Source organism: Aythya fuligula, chromosome 1, assembly GCF_009819795.1.
Source record: "Aythya fuligula isolate bAytFul2 chromosome 1, bAytFul2.pri, whole genome shotgun sequence".
Lineage (NCBI taxonomy): Eukaryota > Metazoa > Chordata > Aves > Anseriformes > Anatidae > Aythya > Aythya fuligula.
Genome location: NC_045559.1, coordinates 48,043,557 through 48,061,685, shown reverse-complemented (window position 1 = coordinate 48,061,685; position 18,129 = coordinate 48,043,557). Strand labels below are relative to the sequence as shown.

Sequence of the window (18,129 nt, the reverse complement as noted above, 5' to 3'; positions counted from 1 at the left end):
GTGACACAGCAGCCTTTGGCCTGACTTGAGTTTAAACTCAGTAGCAAGAAAAACTAATGGTGCAGTAGGGCAGGCACACCAACACTGTTAAAGCACATCCTACGTCAAGAAGATAACCCTACATTAATACTGAGGTACCTTGTGACACCCACCAGCTGTACAGTCAGTGGTATTACACTCATGCTAACAGAGCTGTACAGTCAGTGGTATTACACTCATGCTAACAGAGCTGTGCAATTTTAGTCAAACTTTGGAAAGAAACAGTTATCTAATTGCATATTTTTGTGCCATTGTTAACTATAAAAGTAACGAGATTTTAGTCTGTAAAGTAAGAATATTTATTTGCTTCAGGGACAGTGTAAATATGCATACAAACTAGAACTGAACTCACAAATGCATTACATGTATAACATGCAGCAATAAATTAATGAATGTTTGATTATACTGACTCTAATATGGCTTTGAGAGCTAAGAATTAAGCAGATGCACAGATGGAAGGCAATTAGGATTTTAAACAGTACAGTGAAAAAAGTTCTCTTATCGGTTATCGTAACAGACATAGGAGTATTTGAATCATCGCACACTTCATTCAGTGTAAGAAAGGGCACTTTGCTCCCTTTAATGCTGTAATAGGAGTAATTAACCTTGCACTGCAATTGTATGTCAAGCTTGATACATATTTGCAAGCCAGGTAATCAGGCTATGTTAGCACAAAATAGCTTCAGCAGCCAGTGAAGTCAGCTTGCATTTTTAAAAGTTAATATTTGACAACACTGTAAATCTAAAGACATCGTAATATTGGATTGAAGCAAGAATAACAACTTATTCTGCTGGCTAAGCATGGTATACAACACATTAGAAAATAGATAGGACTTGTAACTGGTAGCTTTTTGAAATAAAAAACAGACAAAAATCAACACATTTTCTATTTTACATGGAGAAGGAAATTTCCAACATACGTTACAGCTAGCACAAGCAAGGTAAAAAGGAATTACAAGTGTGTAAAAATGTTGAGCCTTGTATTTCCAAACTCATAAAACATTTATAAATGAGGAGTATTAAGCTGTGTCTCCTTGTTTTTAATTTCAATGATTCATCTCTATGATTACAGGAAGGATTACTTGTGACCATTTAGATTATTTTAATCAAAAGTTACACATTTATGTCATCTACCCTCACTTTTTGTTTAAACAAGGACCTATTCTTAGGCAATGACACTTGCTAGTATCTACTTTGTACAGCTGTTAATTGAGGTATGGCATCAAAAGGAATGCCCACCAATTTCATGGACCCAAGAAACAAGGTTTACAACTCCAAATCCATGTATCAGTGCACAGTACCTCAGAGGAGCCTTCATTGTTGACATCCACAGCATTTCCTGGTGCGGCAGATGAATCAGAATCAGAGCTCTGAGACCCAACTCTGCCTGGAGTCTAGAAGAGAAAGGAGAGGAAAGATGAAATGTCTGCTGACTGCATTTAACAAAGCATGGCACGCAACTTGTGGAAAAGCCTCTCTTCTATTTACTAAAACAGAGAAGTATTTTCCCTCCACAGAGTAATGAAATGAACAAGCTGACAAACCAATTACCTAATTTTCAGTGCAACACTTCAACAAAGCTTTTATCCAAGACTCAATATATTATACAACAAGAAGACACCAAATGCAAAGGATTTTAACTCACTTCCTCTTATGAACGCTCAAAATGAAACAAAGAATTAAGCTAAAGCCTGCCCTTACATCACTCATTCTGATGTTAAATTAGGTCTCTCTATCAAATAGAACACCAGAAATTACACAATAAACATTTTCGGAGTGGCAATACCATACTGCTTTCTTGACAACTTATCTACAACCTCAAAGACAAAAAATTAAAGACAATTAAAGAGCAAGGACCCTGCTGATGTGATAAGCAGACATGAAGGCACACTAGTGCTGTAATTTGAAATAGAAAAAATACCCAAGTGTTAAACTTATGGCTAAGTTAAACCATGTTTTCAGTAAGACAACCTACACAAATAAATTCCCATGAGCATGCTGGAAATGAAAACAACATTACTGATTGAAACCATAGATTCAGAGAAAATAAATTCCAGATAAATTTGAAGTACTACTTGATTCAAAAATTGGATAGATGGATCACTGCTTATAAACCTTATTTAAATCTAACTTTGTTTCAAATTAAATTTAACTTCTCTTACTTGTCTCCGCAACTCCACTGCTTGACCAATGACAGAAGGTTTAGCATTCATAAAGCAAGCACTGGTAAATAAATTATCTTAATACTGATACTCAATCCTAGTTTTTACAAAGAACAGAAATTCATTATGTAATTCCGTGATGACAACTGAAAATGGGATGAAGTAATGTGACTTCAGCATTTCCAGCCCATCTGGAAATACATGTAATGTTATAAAGGAATTTCTAATTTAATGTAGGGGGATTAAAGACATAGAATTTAAAATATTAAGATTGAAATCCACAGACAGAGGAACAGAATTTGATAAATAGTTTTAGTTTCTAAATCTTGGTGTCTCCAAAATTCTGGTTTACGATTTTCCTTCTGGAATATATCCTTTCTTTTCAGACAAATCAGCCTGATTTACAACATACGTACAACACGAAAGCTTTTCCATACTTGGAAACTGAGGTACATTTTCCTGCTGTGTTTTGTAAAGAAGGTTCTATTTTTCACCTCTTATAAAGACTACAGCCTTGTAATCAAACAAACATAATAAAAACGTCAAGTTTACTGATTAAGGACTTCATACCCAGCGAGATACTGTTAAATTTTAGAACGGCTCCACAGGCTGACCCAAGGGAAGTGAGCAGGGCTGACAGAAGCGAGCTATCAGGAGCTAGTGACAGCAACTACGAGAACATCTCTCCTCATTCTGGTCTTTCCTGGGGTCATCACTGAGATGGGAGGTTCCCACTCGAGGTAAGAAGAAGTTTCTTCACAGTGAGGACAGGCCTTAGTGGCCCACTCTGACCTCGTAGCCAAGCCTGCCCACAGCAGGAGGTTGGACTGCATTTGTGAACCCACGTTGTGCGAGGACAACAAACCCAAAGAGGATGTATATACATGTCTGCATAAAGAAACACAACTAAGTCAGGTGCCACAGCTTTCTCCCATAAAGGAGCTGAAATTTCAAGATATCAGAAGCAGTTTCTTAATGATAGGAATTTTTCAAAAGGCTTTAAAAATCTGAGCATGATGAAAAGGGTTTTGTATGGAAATTAGCTACAAAGGATCCTCTGTCCCCCAGAAAGCTGAGAAATTGAACCCCTATCTGTCCCAATACCTACATCCACACGTAGAAATGGGATGAGAAAGTGTCGGCATTAACAGCTATGCACCTCTGCAGTACATGTAATCCTTTACAACAAATGGAAGCCTTTAGCTCCTCTCTTCAGTTCCAAAAACTGAAGAATATACCTTTACATACCTAGCCTCGGACAGCAGAAGAGGGAAACTGAATAAAAGTTGACAGCCTGGACAATGAGAGCAACAGATGGTCTGACCATCTATTGAGGCAGGCAGAATGTACCTCTGCTTTTGCAATACCTGACAGCATGCTTTCGGTATAGTGAATCAATCATTTCTTCCCCAAACCAAGAACCTCCCGTGACAACTAAGACAGAAGAACAACATTTTCTTCATTTTATATTGTGACTTCTTAGACAACACAGTAGCCCAGAGTTCATCAGCTATCGTGTGGCAGGACTGTGTTTCACAATGAGACTTGCATATTAAGTTCTGCTAGTTTTAGCACCACAAACTGGAGATTATTACAACCTTGAGGATGAAAGATGATATATTACTGTATTATTACTACAAGGTTGATTAAAATACTTGCTGTATGAAACACCTCAGACATGCTATAATCACACTAAAAGGCACTGCATGGTTTGTCTGATTAGATGTAATATGAAAGAGAGAAATTACTAAACAGTACCTAGTAAAATCCTTTTAACGCTTTAAAAAACCACAATGTGCTCATTTTAAAATGGAAAGCATGATTCAAAGCTAGATTTAGAAAGGTTAGTACACTTCTCGTGAGTGGCATGCATAAGAAAGAAGGGTGGGAAGGAAAAAGGTCATTAAGTACCTTTCCACATCAGGAGAAATGCACCACAGCATCCATCTGATAACTAATACAAACTGTCAAGAAAAATTTAATACAAATTTGGAAGGATGTTATGGAGACCAAGACCATAAATGCAACTAACTTATCCTTTAAAGCTGTACTGTAATTTCAATGTGCTTCAACAGACAAATAAAGAATGGGAGGACCGATACATCAGGACTTTTTCCTTCTATTGAGCACCCCATGATGAAATACATTCAGAAACATGTTTAAGCTTGGCTCCCACACCACTGCCATGCCCTGTTCCATTAAAAAAATAAATAACACATTGAACAACATACCAAATGGGATGCACACTTTGTGAACTAGGGAGAGACCCAGAATGATGTTCTCTGTTTTCAGTTACCTTTCTTATTCTTTACTTAATAAAGCTCTGGGCTATATAGGGGAGCAGAAGAATGACTTATGAATCACACAGGCTTCTGTATATGTATTTTAACATAACTAACATTCGATCCCTAAAGCCACGCATGGAGATATAAGACTGACACAAAATTAGTCTCTAAGCCAACACATTTCTTTCCTAGTTGTCCAAGTTCTGTTTGTTTATTTTGCTGAGAAGCATGCATTTCTACTCATAGCGCTATAGCTGTGGAAATGACATGCTAAACTTCATCATGTTGTTCTCTGTGTTTTCTCCAAACTGCAAGCTAATATAAAGAAACATCATTAACAACAGAAAGCAAGACGAGTGCAGCTTGTTTTCTGTAAAGGAACAGAAAATTATATAATGAATGAGTTGAGTTAATACATTAAAATGACAGAGTATAAATATGGATCTCTACCATCTCATTTTTGCACAGTCATTTATCTGTCTATAGCTACGCTCCATTCACTTGTGAAGCTCTTTCAGCAGTTTTAAATTCAGAATAAATTAAACCTTTGAAAAATATGTTAAGCCTCAAGAATGTCTTAACAAATATAGATTTATATAGTTTTTCCAGCACAGGTTTAAATACTGCATAAGGGTATTACTGCCCAAACCTACTATGGTCTTGAAGCAACTAGCAAGATGCAAGAACAAAAAGATAAGACAGCAAAAGCCTCTGGTATTAAACAACTTTCAGTGCATTTTTCATCCCTCTGTTTTGCTTGTGTCTACCCTTAAAGACATTATAGCCCAAACAAACTCAAAATATTTTTTTCTCTGCAGAAGCTTCCCAAGAAAAGAGCAAGTTTTTTTATTTGGATAGATTCTACTTCACACTTCAAAACAATGTTCTGCAGTCAACATCTTTTCAAGGCCTCCCTACGAGATTTCCAGCTCTCAAAACACTGTAAATCTAATTAAGCACACCTGATAACACCGTCACTTAAAAGTAATTAGCTCGCATGCCAGAATCAGAGTACACCATGTGTACAGAACAGTAGTAGCGTTTACTTCTTCGGAAGCGTGACAGCTGTTTTTCGGCTGCGTTAAAGGCAAGGACTCCCATGCTCGGGGCACGAAGCCTTCCCCCCACCACACTGCCTGTCCCGTCCCTCGGAGCAGGCCTCCCCACCGCCCTGTGTGAGGGCACCGGCACGGCCACGGCTCAGCACCCACCTGAGGAAACGCGCCAGCCCTGTAATTATAAACGTAACAAAGAGAATCATAGGCACCGTGTGAGACGCAACACACCCTAGACACGTCAGTATCTCCAGTCCTGAGGATGGAGAAAGAGAAAAGGCAACCATGCTACTTGAGATACAGAAATGCCTGCAAAACCTGCCAAGAACCTAAGTGTACCAAGTAGTGTTAGAAACAAAACATCTTACCACCCAAACACAGCACAGTGGCTAACAGGTAGAGATAGCCTGCTAAACACGAAGGATTAAGGCAAAAACTAATGTAAACATTAATCACGCCGGCCCACCAGAGGCATTCTTCACCACAAGATAGGACAGCTGAGAAAGAAGAAGGCCTAAGTAATTAGTTTTCCAAGAACTAAAAATAAATGCCTCCTCCCTACAGAAATGCTCACCCCCATCTAAGTTTTGGTATCTGGTGAACGTAAGAAGTGGGCTCTGCTCTCTACTTCAGCTGACCAGAGGCAGCGGTCACCAGCTCCACCAGTAAATGCCCAACTGGGAGGGGAAGCACTGGCCACACAGGGCCTTCGGAGCTGAACGTAATCAGACAGCTCTCCGGGGAATACGTGTAAGTAGGGCTGATAAAAATCAAAATATCTGGGCAGGAAAGTTGTCTGTCAGTCATTCCACACAGACCTCTTTCAGGAAGGACTACCTTCTCCCTAGATCAGCATGACAAACGATGCCTGAAACTGAGGAGTGACAAGAGCCTAAATGAAAGACTTTTTTTTTACAGTGCAAACACACAGAACAGATGGATCTTTGAGATACTACGTTGAAAACACATAAAATGTAGGAAGAGCCTGCAGCGAAAGGACCTAAAAGGAGGTCCTGGTTCAAGACAGCACTGAGACTCTAACTTCAAAAAGAAACTGAGTGATGTTCAGTAGTAACAAGTACATAATACTTTCTGTTTTAGAAATATGCCAAAGTTACTGAGGGTATTCTTCTAAAAACAAAAATTAAACTGTGGAGGAAATAAAAAGGTCATCAGCCAACAGGAAGAGTGTAAAAAGAAGCATCTGATGTTTCAAAATGTCAGGAACCAGAATGTCAAGTAAGTGACTGAAACTGCAAACAGCATCTTTTTAGTTTTGGTCTTCCTCCTTTACAGCTTGATGCCAGTCTCTGAACCACAAAAAGACACCTTAAGGGAGAAGTTTACTTGTTGCCTACAAGCCAATAACAAAACAAAAACTTATGTAAGAAACAATGTTTCAGTGACTGCATGGATTGTTTTTTCAAGGGTTTGTTTTTTCTCTTTTAACCAGTTACATTGATGCCACACAAGGAAGGACCAAGAGGAGGATCCCCTGGCTTTCAAATCACTGCTTCAGAGATAGGAAAGATTTTAATACTTATTTTCTCTGTGCACAAATTTGACAGCAACCAGAGGCTCACTTTTAGCACCAAAGCACATCGGAAGTTATTCTCCCACTTTGCCAACTGCAGACTGTGGGTCACAAAAGTATGTGTGAGGTTATGCGTACAATCACTACTTCTACTGAAAAGGTTTTTTATGAAATAGGGATTTTTTAAAAGCATAGTTATTTGCACCAATCAAAAGGCCCTTGCAAATTTTGCCATTTCCTTATTTATTTTGGGGCAGTTTTGTTTCACCTCTGTTAGCAATTGGCTCTGCTATAATCCTGCAATTTTGGGAACCCCTGGGGGACGGTTATTTGTTTAAAATTTCCATTGAAAACGGCTGTTTCTAATACCTGAAAACTTTTATACCGACTTTAGGTTTTCAGCTAAACTTATCACTCAGGGGCAAATCTCCCTTGTACCGAGGTGTTTTGCACATCGCATAACCTCTCCTCAAAGGCCTGCTACGTCTCAGAACCAACAAAACACCTGGTTAAACGCCAGCAGCATTTAGTGAGACCGACGCCGAGGTCTCCCTGCTTCCTGGTGCGCCTTCCCACCAGCTCTCCGTGCACACCGGGGGCAACCTTCCCCCCGTGAGGCTGCACGGAGCAGCCAACTTGGGACACGTGCTTGAGGCCAGCAGCCACCGTGAAGTCCCCTGGGCCGCCCGGCAGCCCCCGCTCCTCCTTGCGGCAGCCGCGGGGCGCAGCCAGCACCCAGCACCCGGCAGCCGCCCGGGGAGCCTCCGGGCCGCGGGGCTCGCCCTGCGCTCAGCCGGCTCCGGGGATGCAAGATGGACGCGGGCGGCTCGGGAGCCTCCGGAGGAGCCGCGGCCTCTGCCCAGCGCCGGGCGGGGACCCCGCAGGCCCCGACCCGGCTGGGCTCGGCACGGAGCCGCCCCCGCGGCGCCGCCAGGCCGGCGGGAGAGGGAGAGGAAGCGGCGGCGGCCAAGCAGGCCGGGCCGGTGTCCCCCGCCCCGAGCCCGGCCGGCAGCAGGAAGCGGAGCCGAGCCGAGCCGAGCCGAGCCTCTCCCCGCGTCTCCCCGCCGGGCGCCTTACCCGCTGCAGGATCCGCCTGAACATGGTGGCGGGGCCCGGGTGCCGCCGGGCGCTCGCGGTGGCCGCCACGCCGAGGGGAAGCCGCGGGGCCCCGCGCAGCGCCGCCCCCGCCCCGCAGGAGCCCGGCGCGGCCCCGAGCCCCGTGACAGCCGCCGCGGCCGGGAGGCGGAGCAGCAGCCGGGGCGGGACCGCCCGGCACGGCACAGCTCGGCACGGCTCAGACAGCCTCGGGGAGCGGGGCCCTGCGCCCCGCACATCCGTGGGGACGCGCTGCGACGAAGGACCTGAACCCCGTCACAGCGCGTGTGGACAACCGACAGAGCCAAACCCGCTGGGAGCTGAATTCTGGGTGCCCCCGCGCTGCCTTACAGCCCCGGGCTGAAGGGCTGCCCCGTCACATAGCCCCTAATAACCCACCAGGAATTAGTACTTTGCTTACACATAGCTAAAAAAAGAGTGGTTCTATCAAGGCAGAGCCTGTGCTTATTGGTGCTGAGGCAAAAACCCGTATGAGGCTTTTAGCAGGAGAGTTGCTACAAAACCAGTAGCCTCCAGAATGCATCTGAACACATTTGTCATTTCCTTTTCTGTTCTAAAGCTGCAACTTTTACATACGTGATGCAAGGCAAAGGGTCATGACACATAATACACCTGATCAATGACACACTGTCCTGAGCACAGAAAACACTAAATGCCACTTGCGATACAAAGATTGAAAACATTTTTCCACTCAGGAGCTGACATTTTTCTAAGTATCCTAAAATCCAAGGGTTAGCATGAGTTATGAGCACAGGGCAGGCAGGATTCAGCTGCAGCAGCTTAAGACTTGAAGCACCGTAGTGTTACGTGTTTGAACTGAGTTCACTCCGGCTCCAGGTGCCAGTTTGTTCCCTGCTGTTGTAAATCCTCAGATGGGGCAAGTTAAGAGCACGCACTGAGGTGGTGCTGGCTTCAGCTGCTGCGTGGTGACTTCTTTGGTCACATCCATCAGATCATTTTCATTTCTGTGTCCACAGTTTGAAAGAGCTTTAACATTGGCTGTACTATCTGGTAATTGCATCTGTTTCTGAATTTTCTGCTTGGGATTGACAATTGGAACAAAATTGTTCTTGCACAGCTGTACAGTTACTTAAATGTCTAGCCAAGCTGCAGATGTTTACTCTAAATCTATTCAAAATGACTGCAAATTTTAATATGTCACTCCCTTTACTAGGTATTTCAACAAGAGCACTTGGCAACTTAGATGATGAACTGCTGGAGTGCTCAGTTTGCCATGCCAGGTAACTTAAGCGGCCCGTTTGTTACTCTCCCAAGTTAGCAATTCTTCCATCCTCAGAGAAAGGTGACAGAAATTTGAGGACACTAATGAAAAGTGTCCATCAGAGGAAGATTTTCTTAGATGAGTAGTGCAAGGAAATGCATGACCGTTTCTTTGTGTGGATGTTTGTGTGAACATGCATATCTGTCTCCCTGTCCATTCACTCAGTAACTTCTGCATCCAATGGCCAATTTCAATCAAATATGACAGAGCCAGATAAGGCTCAAAGATACTGAGCTCCTACAAATTTCAGCAGGCAACCAGGAAGAGGACAGAGAGCCTACTCATTTCCCCTTGTAAAGGAAAGACTGCAGCTCGACTACCTTTACTAAATACCAAGAATGCACATAAGAATTCACCCTTGGGGCAGACATGAAGAAAAAAAGAAAAAAAAAAAAAAAAGAAGAAGAAAAAACAAGAAAGATTTCATCAGTCCCGTTTCCAGTGGAATTCCTCACTTTTAATTATTATGTATATAGTAATGCTTACGAATTAATAGCTGTAGCACTCTCATGCTGTTTGAATATGGTTTATGCCCTTGGGCATGGGAGTTGCAAATTTTAGTTTCATCCAGCCTCATGAACTCTGCAATGGGTTTGGTGCCTTTTTATGGAGTTCATTGGTGACAAAAAGAGCCTTGGACCAGAATCATGGCAAAGACTTTCATGGACGTTCCAGCTGGAAGCGGGTACTTCATCCTCTGAACAGAAGTCAAAGGCTTAAAGTCTGAACTCACATCAACCTCTTGCATACCATTAGCTGCAGAACCCAGCAGGCCTTTATTTCAGCAAACAATCAAAATCAATCTTTTGACTGTATAAGCAGTATTCAGAATGGCCCAGCATGCAGTAACACCTCACAGACATTCCAACAGAGAGCTGCCTTTTCTTTTGGTTTTGTTTCTGGTTTTATGGCTACACGTATAGCCAAATAAAAGGAATGATTCCTGGTCTGTGGCACACAGGACACTATGCCCATACAATCTTCTGCCATCCCTGAGAGCCACAAGGAGCCACCAGCACATTGCACAAAACAATAGGGAAAAAGTGCAATAACATCAACATCACATACACTAGCTTAGACCTGTGGCCTGTAAATTTTCAAAGATTCTGAGCTGCTGTCCTGTGTATTATCAGTGTTTATATGGATGATTGTTTTCAATCATGTCAGGTTCCTGACCTCAAAATCTCTTGGTCACAATTTCATTGGGTTCATGATGTGCTGCAATAGTAAAGTATCCAATTGTTTTCAAGATGTTGCCTTCAAGTTTCCAATTTATAAAGGGAATTATAAAGTCTCTCTCTTTTTTTTTTTTTTTCTTTTTCTTCCTAGCTCTTAAGTTGTACATTTTTGACTGTCACTGTATGCTGTTCATGTATTTTCAGCAAGCATCTTTCAGATTTGCCCACATCTTTTTATGAGGCTCTTTTCTTTCAGGTTAAACTCTATGAATTTAAGTTGAATGCACAAAACAGATGGTTTAAAGGATTTGTATGCTGAAAACCATAATGACTAGCAGGTAAAAGTAATATGTTAGAAATCCACATCACAGACCATAGAACAGGCAAAGACAAATAATAAGATTAAAGATTAAGAGTATTAAAAACTTGCCAACCATCTGTCTTCAAAGATTAAAAGTTTCCATAACCTCCCCTTTATCTTCCTCACCCAAGTACCTCCAACAAATGCATGTTTGAGGTAATGGGAAAAAAATGGATTCTACACAGAGTTTAAATATGTATTAAAAAAAAAATACAGCTTACAATATGGAAATTATTGATCAGGTTAAGTCTTTTATCTTAAAATACTTAAACAAATAGGCACAATAAGTTTGTTAGCTCTGGAAATTGTTTAAAAGGTTTGCACAACTACTGTGCATGTTTATTAAATGGCAGCCAAGGAGTCCAGATACAGATAAAGTTTACAGCCACCATCTTCCATTTAGTCCTCAATGATTTAGAAAACCTGTCATCTGGAGGTTGGGTTCTAAAATGCTAGATCAGCATCATGGAGTGTTTTGCCATGCTAATTTGGTCACTTGTAAAAAAAAAATATATATATATATATATATATATATGTTAAGTACATAACATTTCATAAACAGATTAAGCTAGTAAATTTGTGAATAGAAAAGGAAGGAAGCATTGTAAGTGCAGAAGTGTAATTCATAGGTGAGTAGTACATTGTAATTTACAACATTGCTGAAACCAGGAGAAACATCAGGAATGTGCAAATTCACCCAAGTGGTTTAGGAGCATGTATTCCACAGAAAATTATGGATTTGTGTATTCCTAAGTGGAAGCACCATTCCATCAAAACGCCTACTCAGAATTGTCATTTAAGAACATGGCTGGACAAATTAAAATTTAGGAAGGAAAACCAACCCTGAAGAACATTTCAGCTATTGATACTCCTGTCTCCCATTAAAAATATTTGCAAACTAACTATTCACAGTGCTGTTCAAATTCATGTTTTCTTCATTTTGCTGAGAAACTCCAGTTGTAACTTGTCATTCTTGCAGGTGGCACCAATGGTAGAAAACCAAAGTTCTTGGTGACATTTGCGATATGGAGAAATAAGTGTTAGACAATTGGGCTAAGACATCAGGGAGACTCACAGAACATCAAGAAAAAAAAAAGAAAAAAAGAAAAAAAAAAGTTTTAAAAGTGACACACAAAGTTAAAAGTCACTCCACAGGAGACATAAGTGCTGTGGTCAGTCCAGAGCTGGTGGAGAGCAGAGGCAAGGAAGTTGAAAGACACACGAGGTCCTCTCTGCTTCCTTAAGGAGCTAGGCAAAAACTCTAGGGTGATTACAGGCTGTTCAGACTGCTCACCAGTCTTTCCTGACCCGTTCCCTTCTCACTACAGAGAAAAATAACCACTCTTCAATTCTTAACTTGAGGTACTGTAGAAGCTGGCCAGAGCATCAGTACTTCAGCCTGCATGTGCCAGGGTGAGCGTGTTTCCCCATCTTTTTCAGAGTCAGGCTGAATATGTGATGAGGTCTGTAACAAAGAGGTGACTACAGGCCAGGTCCTGTCCTAGAGAAAGCCTCTTTCAAGTCAGTACAATTACTTGCATGAGTAACAAGTGGGTGTACTAAGAAAGATCGCATGGCTAGCATTAGTAACAAATTCAACAGCCTTCCAGATTTGTACCTGGTGTTACAGAACCTGAACATTGAAGGATTTGCACTGTTCTCCATGGGTAACCCAAAATTAAAGACAGACAGGATAGAATTATCTGTATTTACAACAACAACAACAAAAAGGCTGCAGTAATTGATTTCTTTTCCCATCCCCCAGGACTGAATGTGGAGCATGCCATGTAGCTTTGCTAGAGTAGCTGGAGAGAAAGGCATTGGGACAAGAGAAAGCCCAGCAGCATGAAAGAGAGCTGAAATGATAAATATGTATGAGTTCAAGTAAAAAATAAACTTGATATTAATATGACCAAAATCTGAGATGGAGATCTGCTGCTGAGTCATGCAGAGTGCTCTGCCAAATGCCTCAGCTAAGAAAGTATTCTGCATAAAGTTGAAAGCGTGCCACGAAACAAAGACTTCCAAATTCCACCCTAAAAAGCTGCAGTGATACCATGACATTCTGATCCTGTTACTTCAAAGAGATGTTAGCTCTTGCTGGCAAGTTTCCTAGGCACTTTCAAGTAAATGGCACAGAAAATGAATAAATAGGAAAAAGAAAGGGGATTGGTGAAATTCCACTGCAGAGTAAAACATAAATATTTTAAAGAACACATTCTTTGGGCTTACTCACCTGCTCACTTTGGTATGTGCTTTTATATATATTTATACATAAGCATATATGTATATAATTTCTCTTTCTTGGGGTGTTAGACACAAGCTTATTCTCCATTATTCTAGGCATGCTTGAGGCTATTTCAAAGATTTTTCAGCAAAATACTTAAAATTCCAAATGAAATAACCAGAGGAGCTCTTGGTTATGCAGATTGTAGGGGATGCCAGTACTACTGATCATTTACATTAATCTTACTAGGGCTCATTTACTTGAAGCTGAAACAGAAGATGGATTTTCAATGTGATATGTAAAGATTGCAATAATAGTTATGTGCATTGTTTTGATAACCCTTCTGAATAATTGTAAAAAAAAAAAAAAAAAGCTGAAGGTCTGCAGTAGTTTTCAAACACAAAATTAAACAAACATAGTAGCAAGCTTTTTCTAAATATATGGAGGTCCATATAGCACTGATTCAAACACTGTCCTCACTCTCTCTGAAAATTAATGCATGATTTGTTCATGGCTTTGTAAGTAAGCAGTTGCAATAAATGTTGGCTTTGTTGGGAGTCACTGTGTACATGCATTGCATCAGCAATTCAGTTAAATATTTTGAAATGGTCAGAGTAGAGGCTGCTAAATAAAGAGGGCAAAATTTGACTCTAAAAGGAGGTTTCCAGGCTTTCAAACAATACACAAATACTCCTACAGGCCTAGAGTAGCAACACAATGCTTCATGGCATCTATTATTATAAATTTAACCTCTCAATGTCTTTCAGAATTTGTATTTTAATGTCAGAAATTTACTGCATCTAGGATCCAAAATGCTGTTTTTAAGATGCACAGTGTTACACTGCTAAAAGCCCTGCTGACCAACCCTTGATTTTCTTGCAGTACTAGCCAAACCTGTCTGTGTAGCAATTGTAGCAATGATTTAGATGAGAAGAAGAATGATGGGAATAACCAAAGCAGGATTAAAAATCTCTTACTTAATCCTTTTTTTGTTAATGTTAAAATGTACATACTAAAAGAATAATGAAGTGGACCTTTCATTCTTGATCTGCCTTTCCTGGCATGCAGCAGGTAAGTTTTGCAATTTCATAAACACTACATAAAGTATGGGGAAGGAAAAAAAAAAAAAGCTAATTTACAAATGAAAAATTAAGAGTGTTTACCAAAGCCTAGGACAAACAGGCACTGGGAATCAATGAAGGGAAAAGTAACAAATGCATTTCCTGTGGGATGATGAAATTCTACATCATTCTCAAGAATCAACCCTTCAACAGCTGAGGCTTTCCTTTCATTAATGCCAGCTATATGCATTACTGGGTCAACTGACAATACAATTTTAATCTGAATCAAATATATGTGCACCAATGTGCTTCTGTTTCTTCTGAACTACCAGGAGTGTGGGATATAGTGTTAAAGAAGTTTTATGCTTTTAGCTTACTGTAAATTGATTGCAAGCAAAATAAATAAATAAATAAATAAATAAAATGAAATCATCATGTCCATTATAAAGCTGGCCAGAAAATAAATAAATAAATAAATAAATAAATAAAGCAAGCTACTGCTTTAAAACAATGTTAAATTATTAGGTCGGATGAGTTTGCACCAGACTTGTATTTTTTATAATTCACGCTGGTAACTTTTCTAATCTGCATTTAAGTACCCTGAAGCCAGATTTACCACCCAGTGGAACCATGGCCTGGCCTCCATACCTGTCCTTTCTTGGATGGCTGTTAGGTAGCTGTAACAGCAAGAACAATGCAGGAGAAATAAGTGATTCTTGAGAGCACTTGAAGGAATGGCATTGATACATATGCTCAGAAAATAAGTGTTCACTCCTTATTTACTGCTTGGCATTGTAATGATACTAAAATGGCTCTTCCAAAACTGGATATTATATACTATACAAGTCCATAGCATGGGCAGTCTCTGCCTCAAAAAAAGTTTATGAACCAAATAAGCAAGAAAAAGCATATTCTAAAGAAAATATCTTTTTAAGATTAAAGTTTGGAAAATCAATTAAAACCATCCAACCTGCAAAATGTCTCAGTGGTGGTGGTTTAACTGGCTAGAATATGTGCTTAGAAAAACAAAATCTCTTGTAGAGTTCGACAGGTGATTTGGAGAAGTAAGAAGTGGAAACAGGTGTGCTGTTTGAAGTTGGCATATTTAATTCATATTAGCAATTTCTGGTCAAATACTGAGATTTCCAGTAATGAGTAATGAAGACGCTCTGTTCACAAGGAAAGGCAGACTGTAGATGTCACAGACTGTGAGAGGCCACAGCAGTGGGCCTGGATGAGTGTGACAGCCAGAGTGACCCCAGGGCCCAGTTCTGAGGTCTTCCAGGAAGACCTGGGCCTGCCCATAGACATGCATGGGATCTAGGAGGAAAAAGCTCAAGTCTATTGAAAGTCACCATCTTACACCTTACATACTGGGATACCAGATGAGGAGATATCTCAGTCTCACTGGGGGCTGCAGAGAAGGCCACTGAAACAGAAATGGGGCCTTGTGCAGTGCTGGGCAATTAGTTGTACTGAGTAATTTAGTGAAGTGATCCAAGAGTCCTGTATTATAAAGGACCCATTGATGCTTAATTACTATTTTTATGAATGTAACAAAAAGCAAGTATTAAAAAGTACTCTCAGATCTGAGCAGAAAGTACGATGCTGAATGATGTTCCTAACTGGAAGTATATTTTAGGAGTATTACAGAGACCTTAAGCTGAATTTGCAGTCAGGAATTCAAACATCACATTGCAGATTGCTATTAAAGATGTTGGTTTCCTGACATCTGCTACCCTACTTACAAAGAACAAGTGCTGGCTACTGTAACTGTTGCTTTGTCGCGAAAACATTTACAGATGATTAAAACAGGTCAGTCCATTTTTCTTTGCCAAGAGCCAGGTTATTTTCTACTGAGGGAAAACTATGTAGAGGCTGGAACTTTGTACAGTTACTATTTGGTATTTCTCACTGACCACAGAGGATGGCTGGGATTTGTGGCTCTGCCTCTGCACCCTCTGCACCCTCAGGGCAGTCAGACCTTGCAACAACTCTGGCAGCCTGTGGTCACTGGGGCTTTGCTCCAGAGGTATCCCCCAGTCATTTCTTTCTTCTTCCAGAAGCTCCCTCTGTCATTTCTTTCCTCATGATACCACTGGGAACATCTGCTTCCTGACGGCAGTTTATGTCTGAGAGCTGAGCTGACACAAGGGCAGGTCCCGGCAGCTGCTCCCCCATGACGGCATGCATCCATCCAGTGACCACGTCCATCAGGCAACCTGCAAGGGGAGAGGGACTGTCACTAGATAAATCCTATTTCCATTCCATATAGCAAAGGATATTTCTTAGATGGAAATAACTTTTGTAGCAAAGGCAGCTCAAGAAACAAAAACACAATCATCCAATGCCATGCAATGCCAATTCCAATCCAATGCAAAGATGCTGACAGAAAACTACGATTGCCTGATCTACAGATCGAGCAAATGTGTCCCAGGGGTTCTGGCTAAAGCACAGGATCTTTGAGCCATTCTCACCCTTCCACCTCTACCAGTGCAACTCAAAGAGCAGACCACGTGATGGTAACTAGAGCCTTTATTGAGTACCTTTAGTATGCCATTTATCTGGAGATATTTTTTCTCTGTTTTTCGCCATCATCATTAGCAATTTACATTTAATGAGTAGCCTACACTTATTTTTATGGCTGATGTTTCACAGCAGCAAATAAAAAAATACTCTACTGCATTTGGGCAGCATGCAAGTGGATCCTAATCCTACATTGAACTGGTCCTGGAGGGAGTGCCTCCTGTCCTTTCTCTTCAGAGAGCAGGGATGGAGCTGCCAGAAAGGCCCACTGAGAAAATAAAAGGCCATCAGCCACTGTGGGTGAACGTGGTCCCTTTGAAGAGACCTCTTTGCTGTGGACTTCAGGGGCTGAGCATACTGTGCCCTGCACTTGTTTGTTACAGAAAGCTGTGACAGTTGAACAGCGCCCAACAAATCACCGAGCTGCTGTGTCACCAACCTCAGCCTACCAGACAGCACAGGCGAGGGGGCATCACGCACAGCATCCAGGCACCTCCACCCCAGCCGCTTGTGTCAGCAGTTTCACATCACCTTTGCCCCCAGCTACATTCAAACATGATGAGGTCTTGTCACACATGCATTTTTGGTTACATGAGCAATCGTTAGTTCATCGGCTGCCTTTTTACCCTCTTCCTGCCTCCTGAGAGTCTGCTGTCAGCAGAGGCAAGCTGCATTTTCCAGCAGCTGAGGAAGGCAGCGGTGGGACAGCGGGGACCTGCAGGATGGCACTCGGTGTCAGAACTGGGCAACAAATGGGGGCAGTCTCTGCACAGAGTGAATGAGAAGGGCTGTTTAGGGGAAATAACAGAAAGCGTCAGTAAAAGCAAGCATCCTTTCAGGCACTGACAGTCAGAACTGTCCTTACATGCCCCTAGTGGAGGCCCCAGATCTTCCTGTGCATTTGTGGAGCAATTAACAAGTTCAGGTCCTGGCCTAATAAATAACCTGGTTGTAATAACATAATTCAGCCATATGATACTCATATAATACATATACGTGCACAAAGGGGCTGATTTAAGAGGATGTGGGCTGTCTTGATTCCTGCTTTCCCCAACAGCTGAAAACTTGACCATTTGGCTTTGGTAACAATCTTCAGTCTTTCAGTGTGGTATTTTCTATGCATGGAATGCACAAGTACCTCTATCAGTACATCTGTCTATATTTGAAACAACAACAGATATGTTTTTTCCCATCAGGTTGAAAAGTTTTTCTCTATTTACTTTGTTTGCTCTGCCATTGGCAATTCCTAGACAACAACAGAATGTATTTCTCACTTCATAACCATTCAGTCTCTTTCCAGGAA

The 18,129-nt window shown here is 41.3% G+C and overlaps 1 protein-coding gene across 2 annotated transcripts in view; it reads right to left on the bottom strand.

Moving 5' to 3' along the window:
- The window catches only part of EEA1 (early endosome antigen 1), a 76,221-nt gene extending 68,000 nt beyond the window's left edge, over window positions 1-8,221 (bottom strand). For both annotated transcript variants that reach the window (XM_032208027.1, XM_032208028.1), the window contains exons 1-2: window positions 8,153-8,221; window positions 1,341-1,433 (exon numbers count right to left, since the gene is read on the bottom strand). In XM_032208027.1, the coding sequence (XP_032063918.1) occupies window positions 1,341-1,433; window positions 8,153-8,176 (117 nt within the window). In that variant the 5' untranslated portion in view covers window positions 8,177-8,221. The remainder of the gene's footprint in view (window positions 1-1,340; window positions 1,434-8,152) is intronic.
- Between the last annotated feature and the right edge of the window lie 9,908 nt (window positions 8,222-18,129).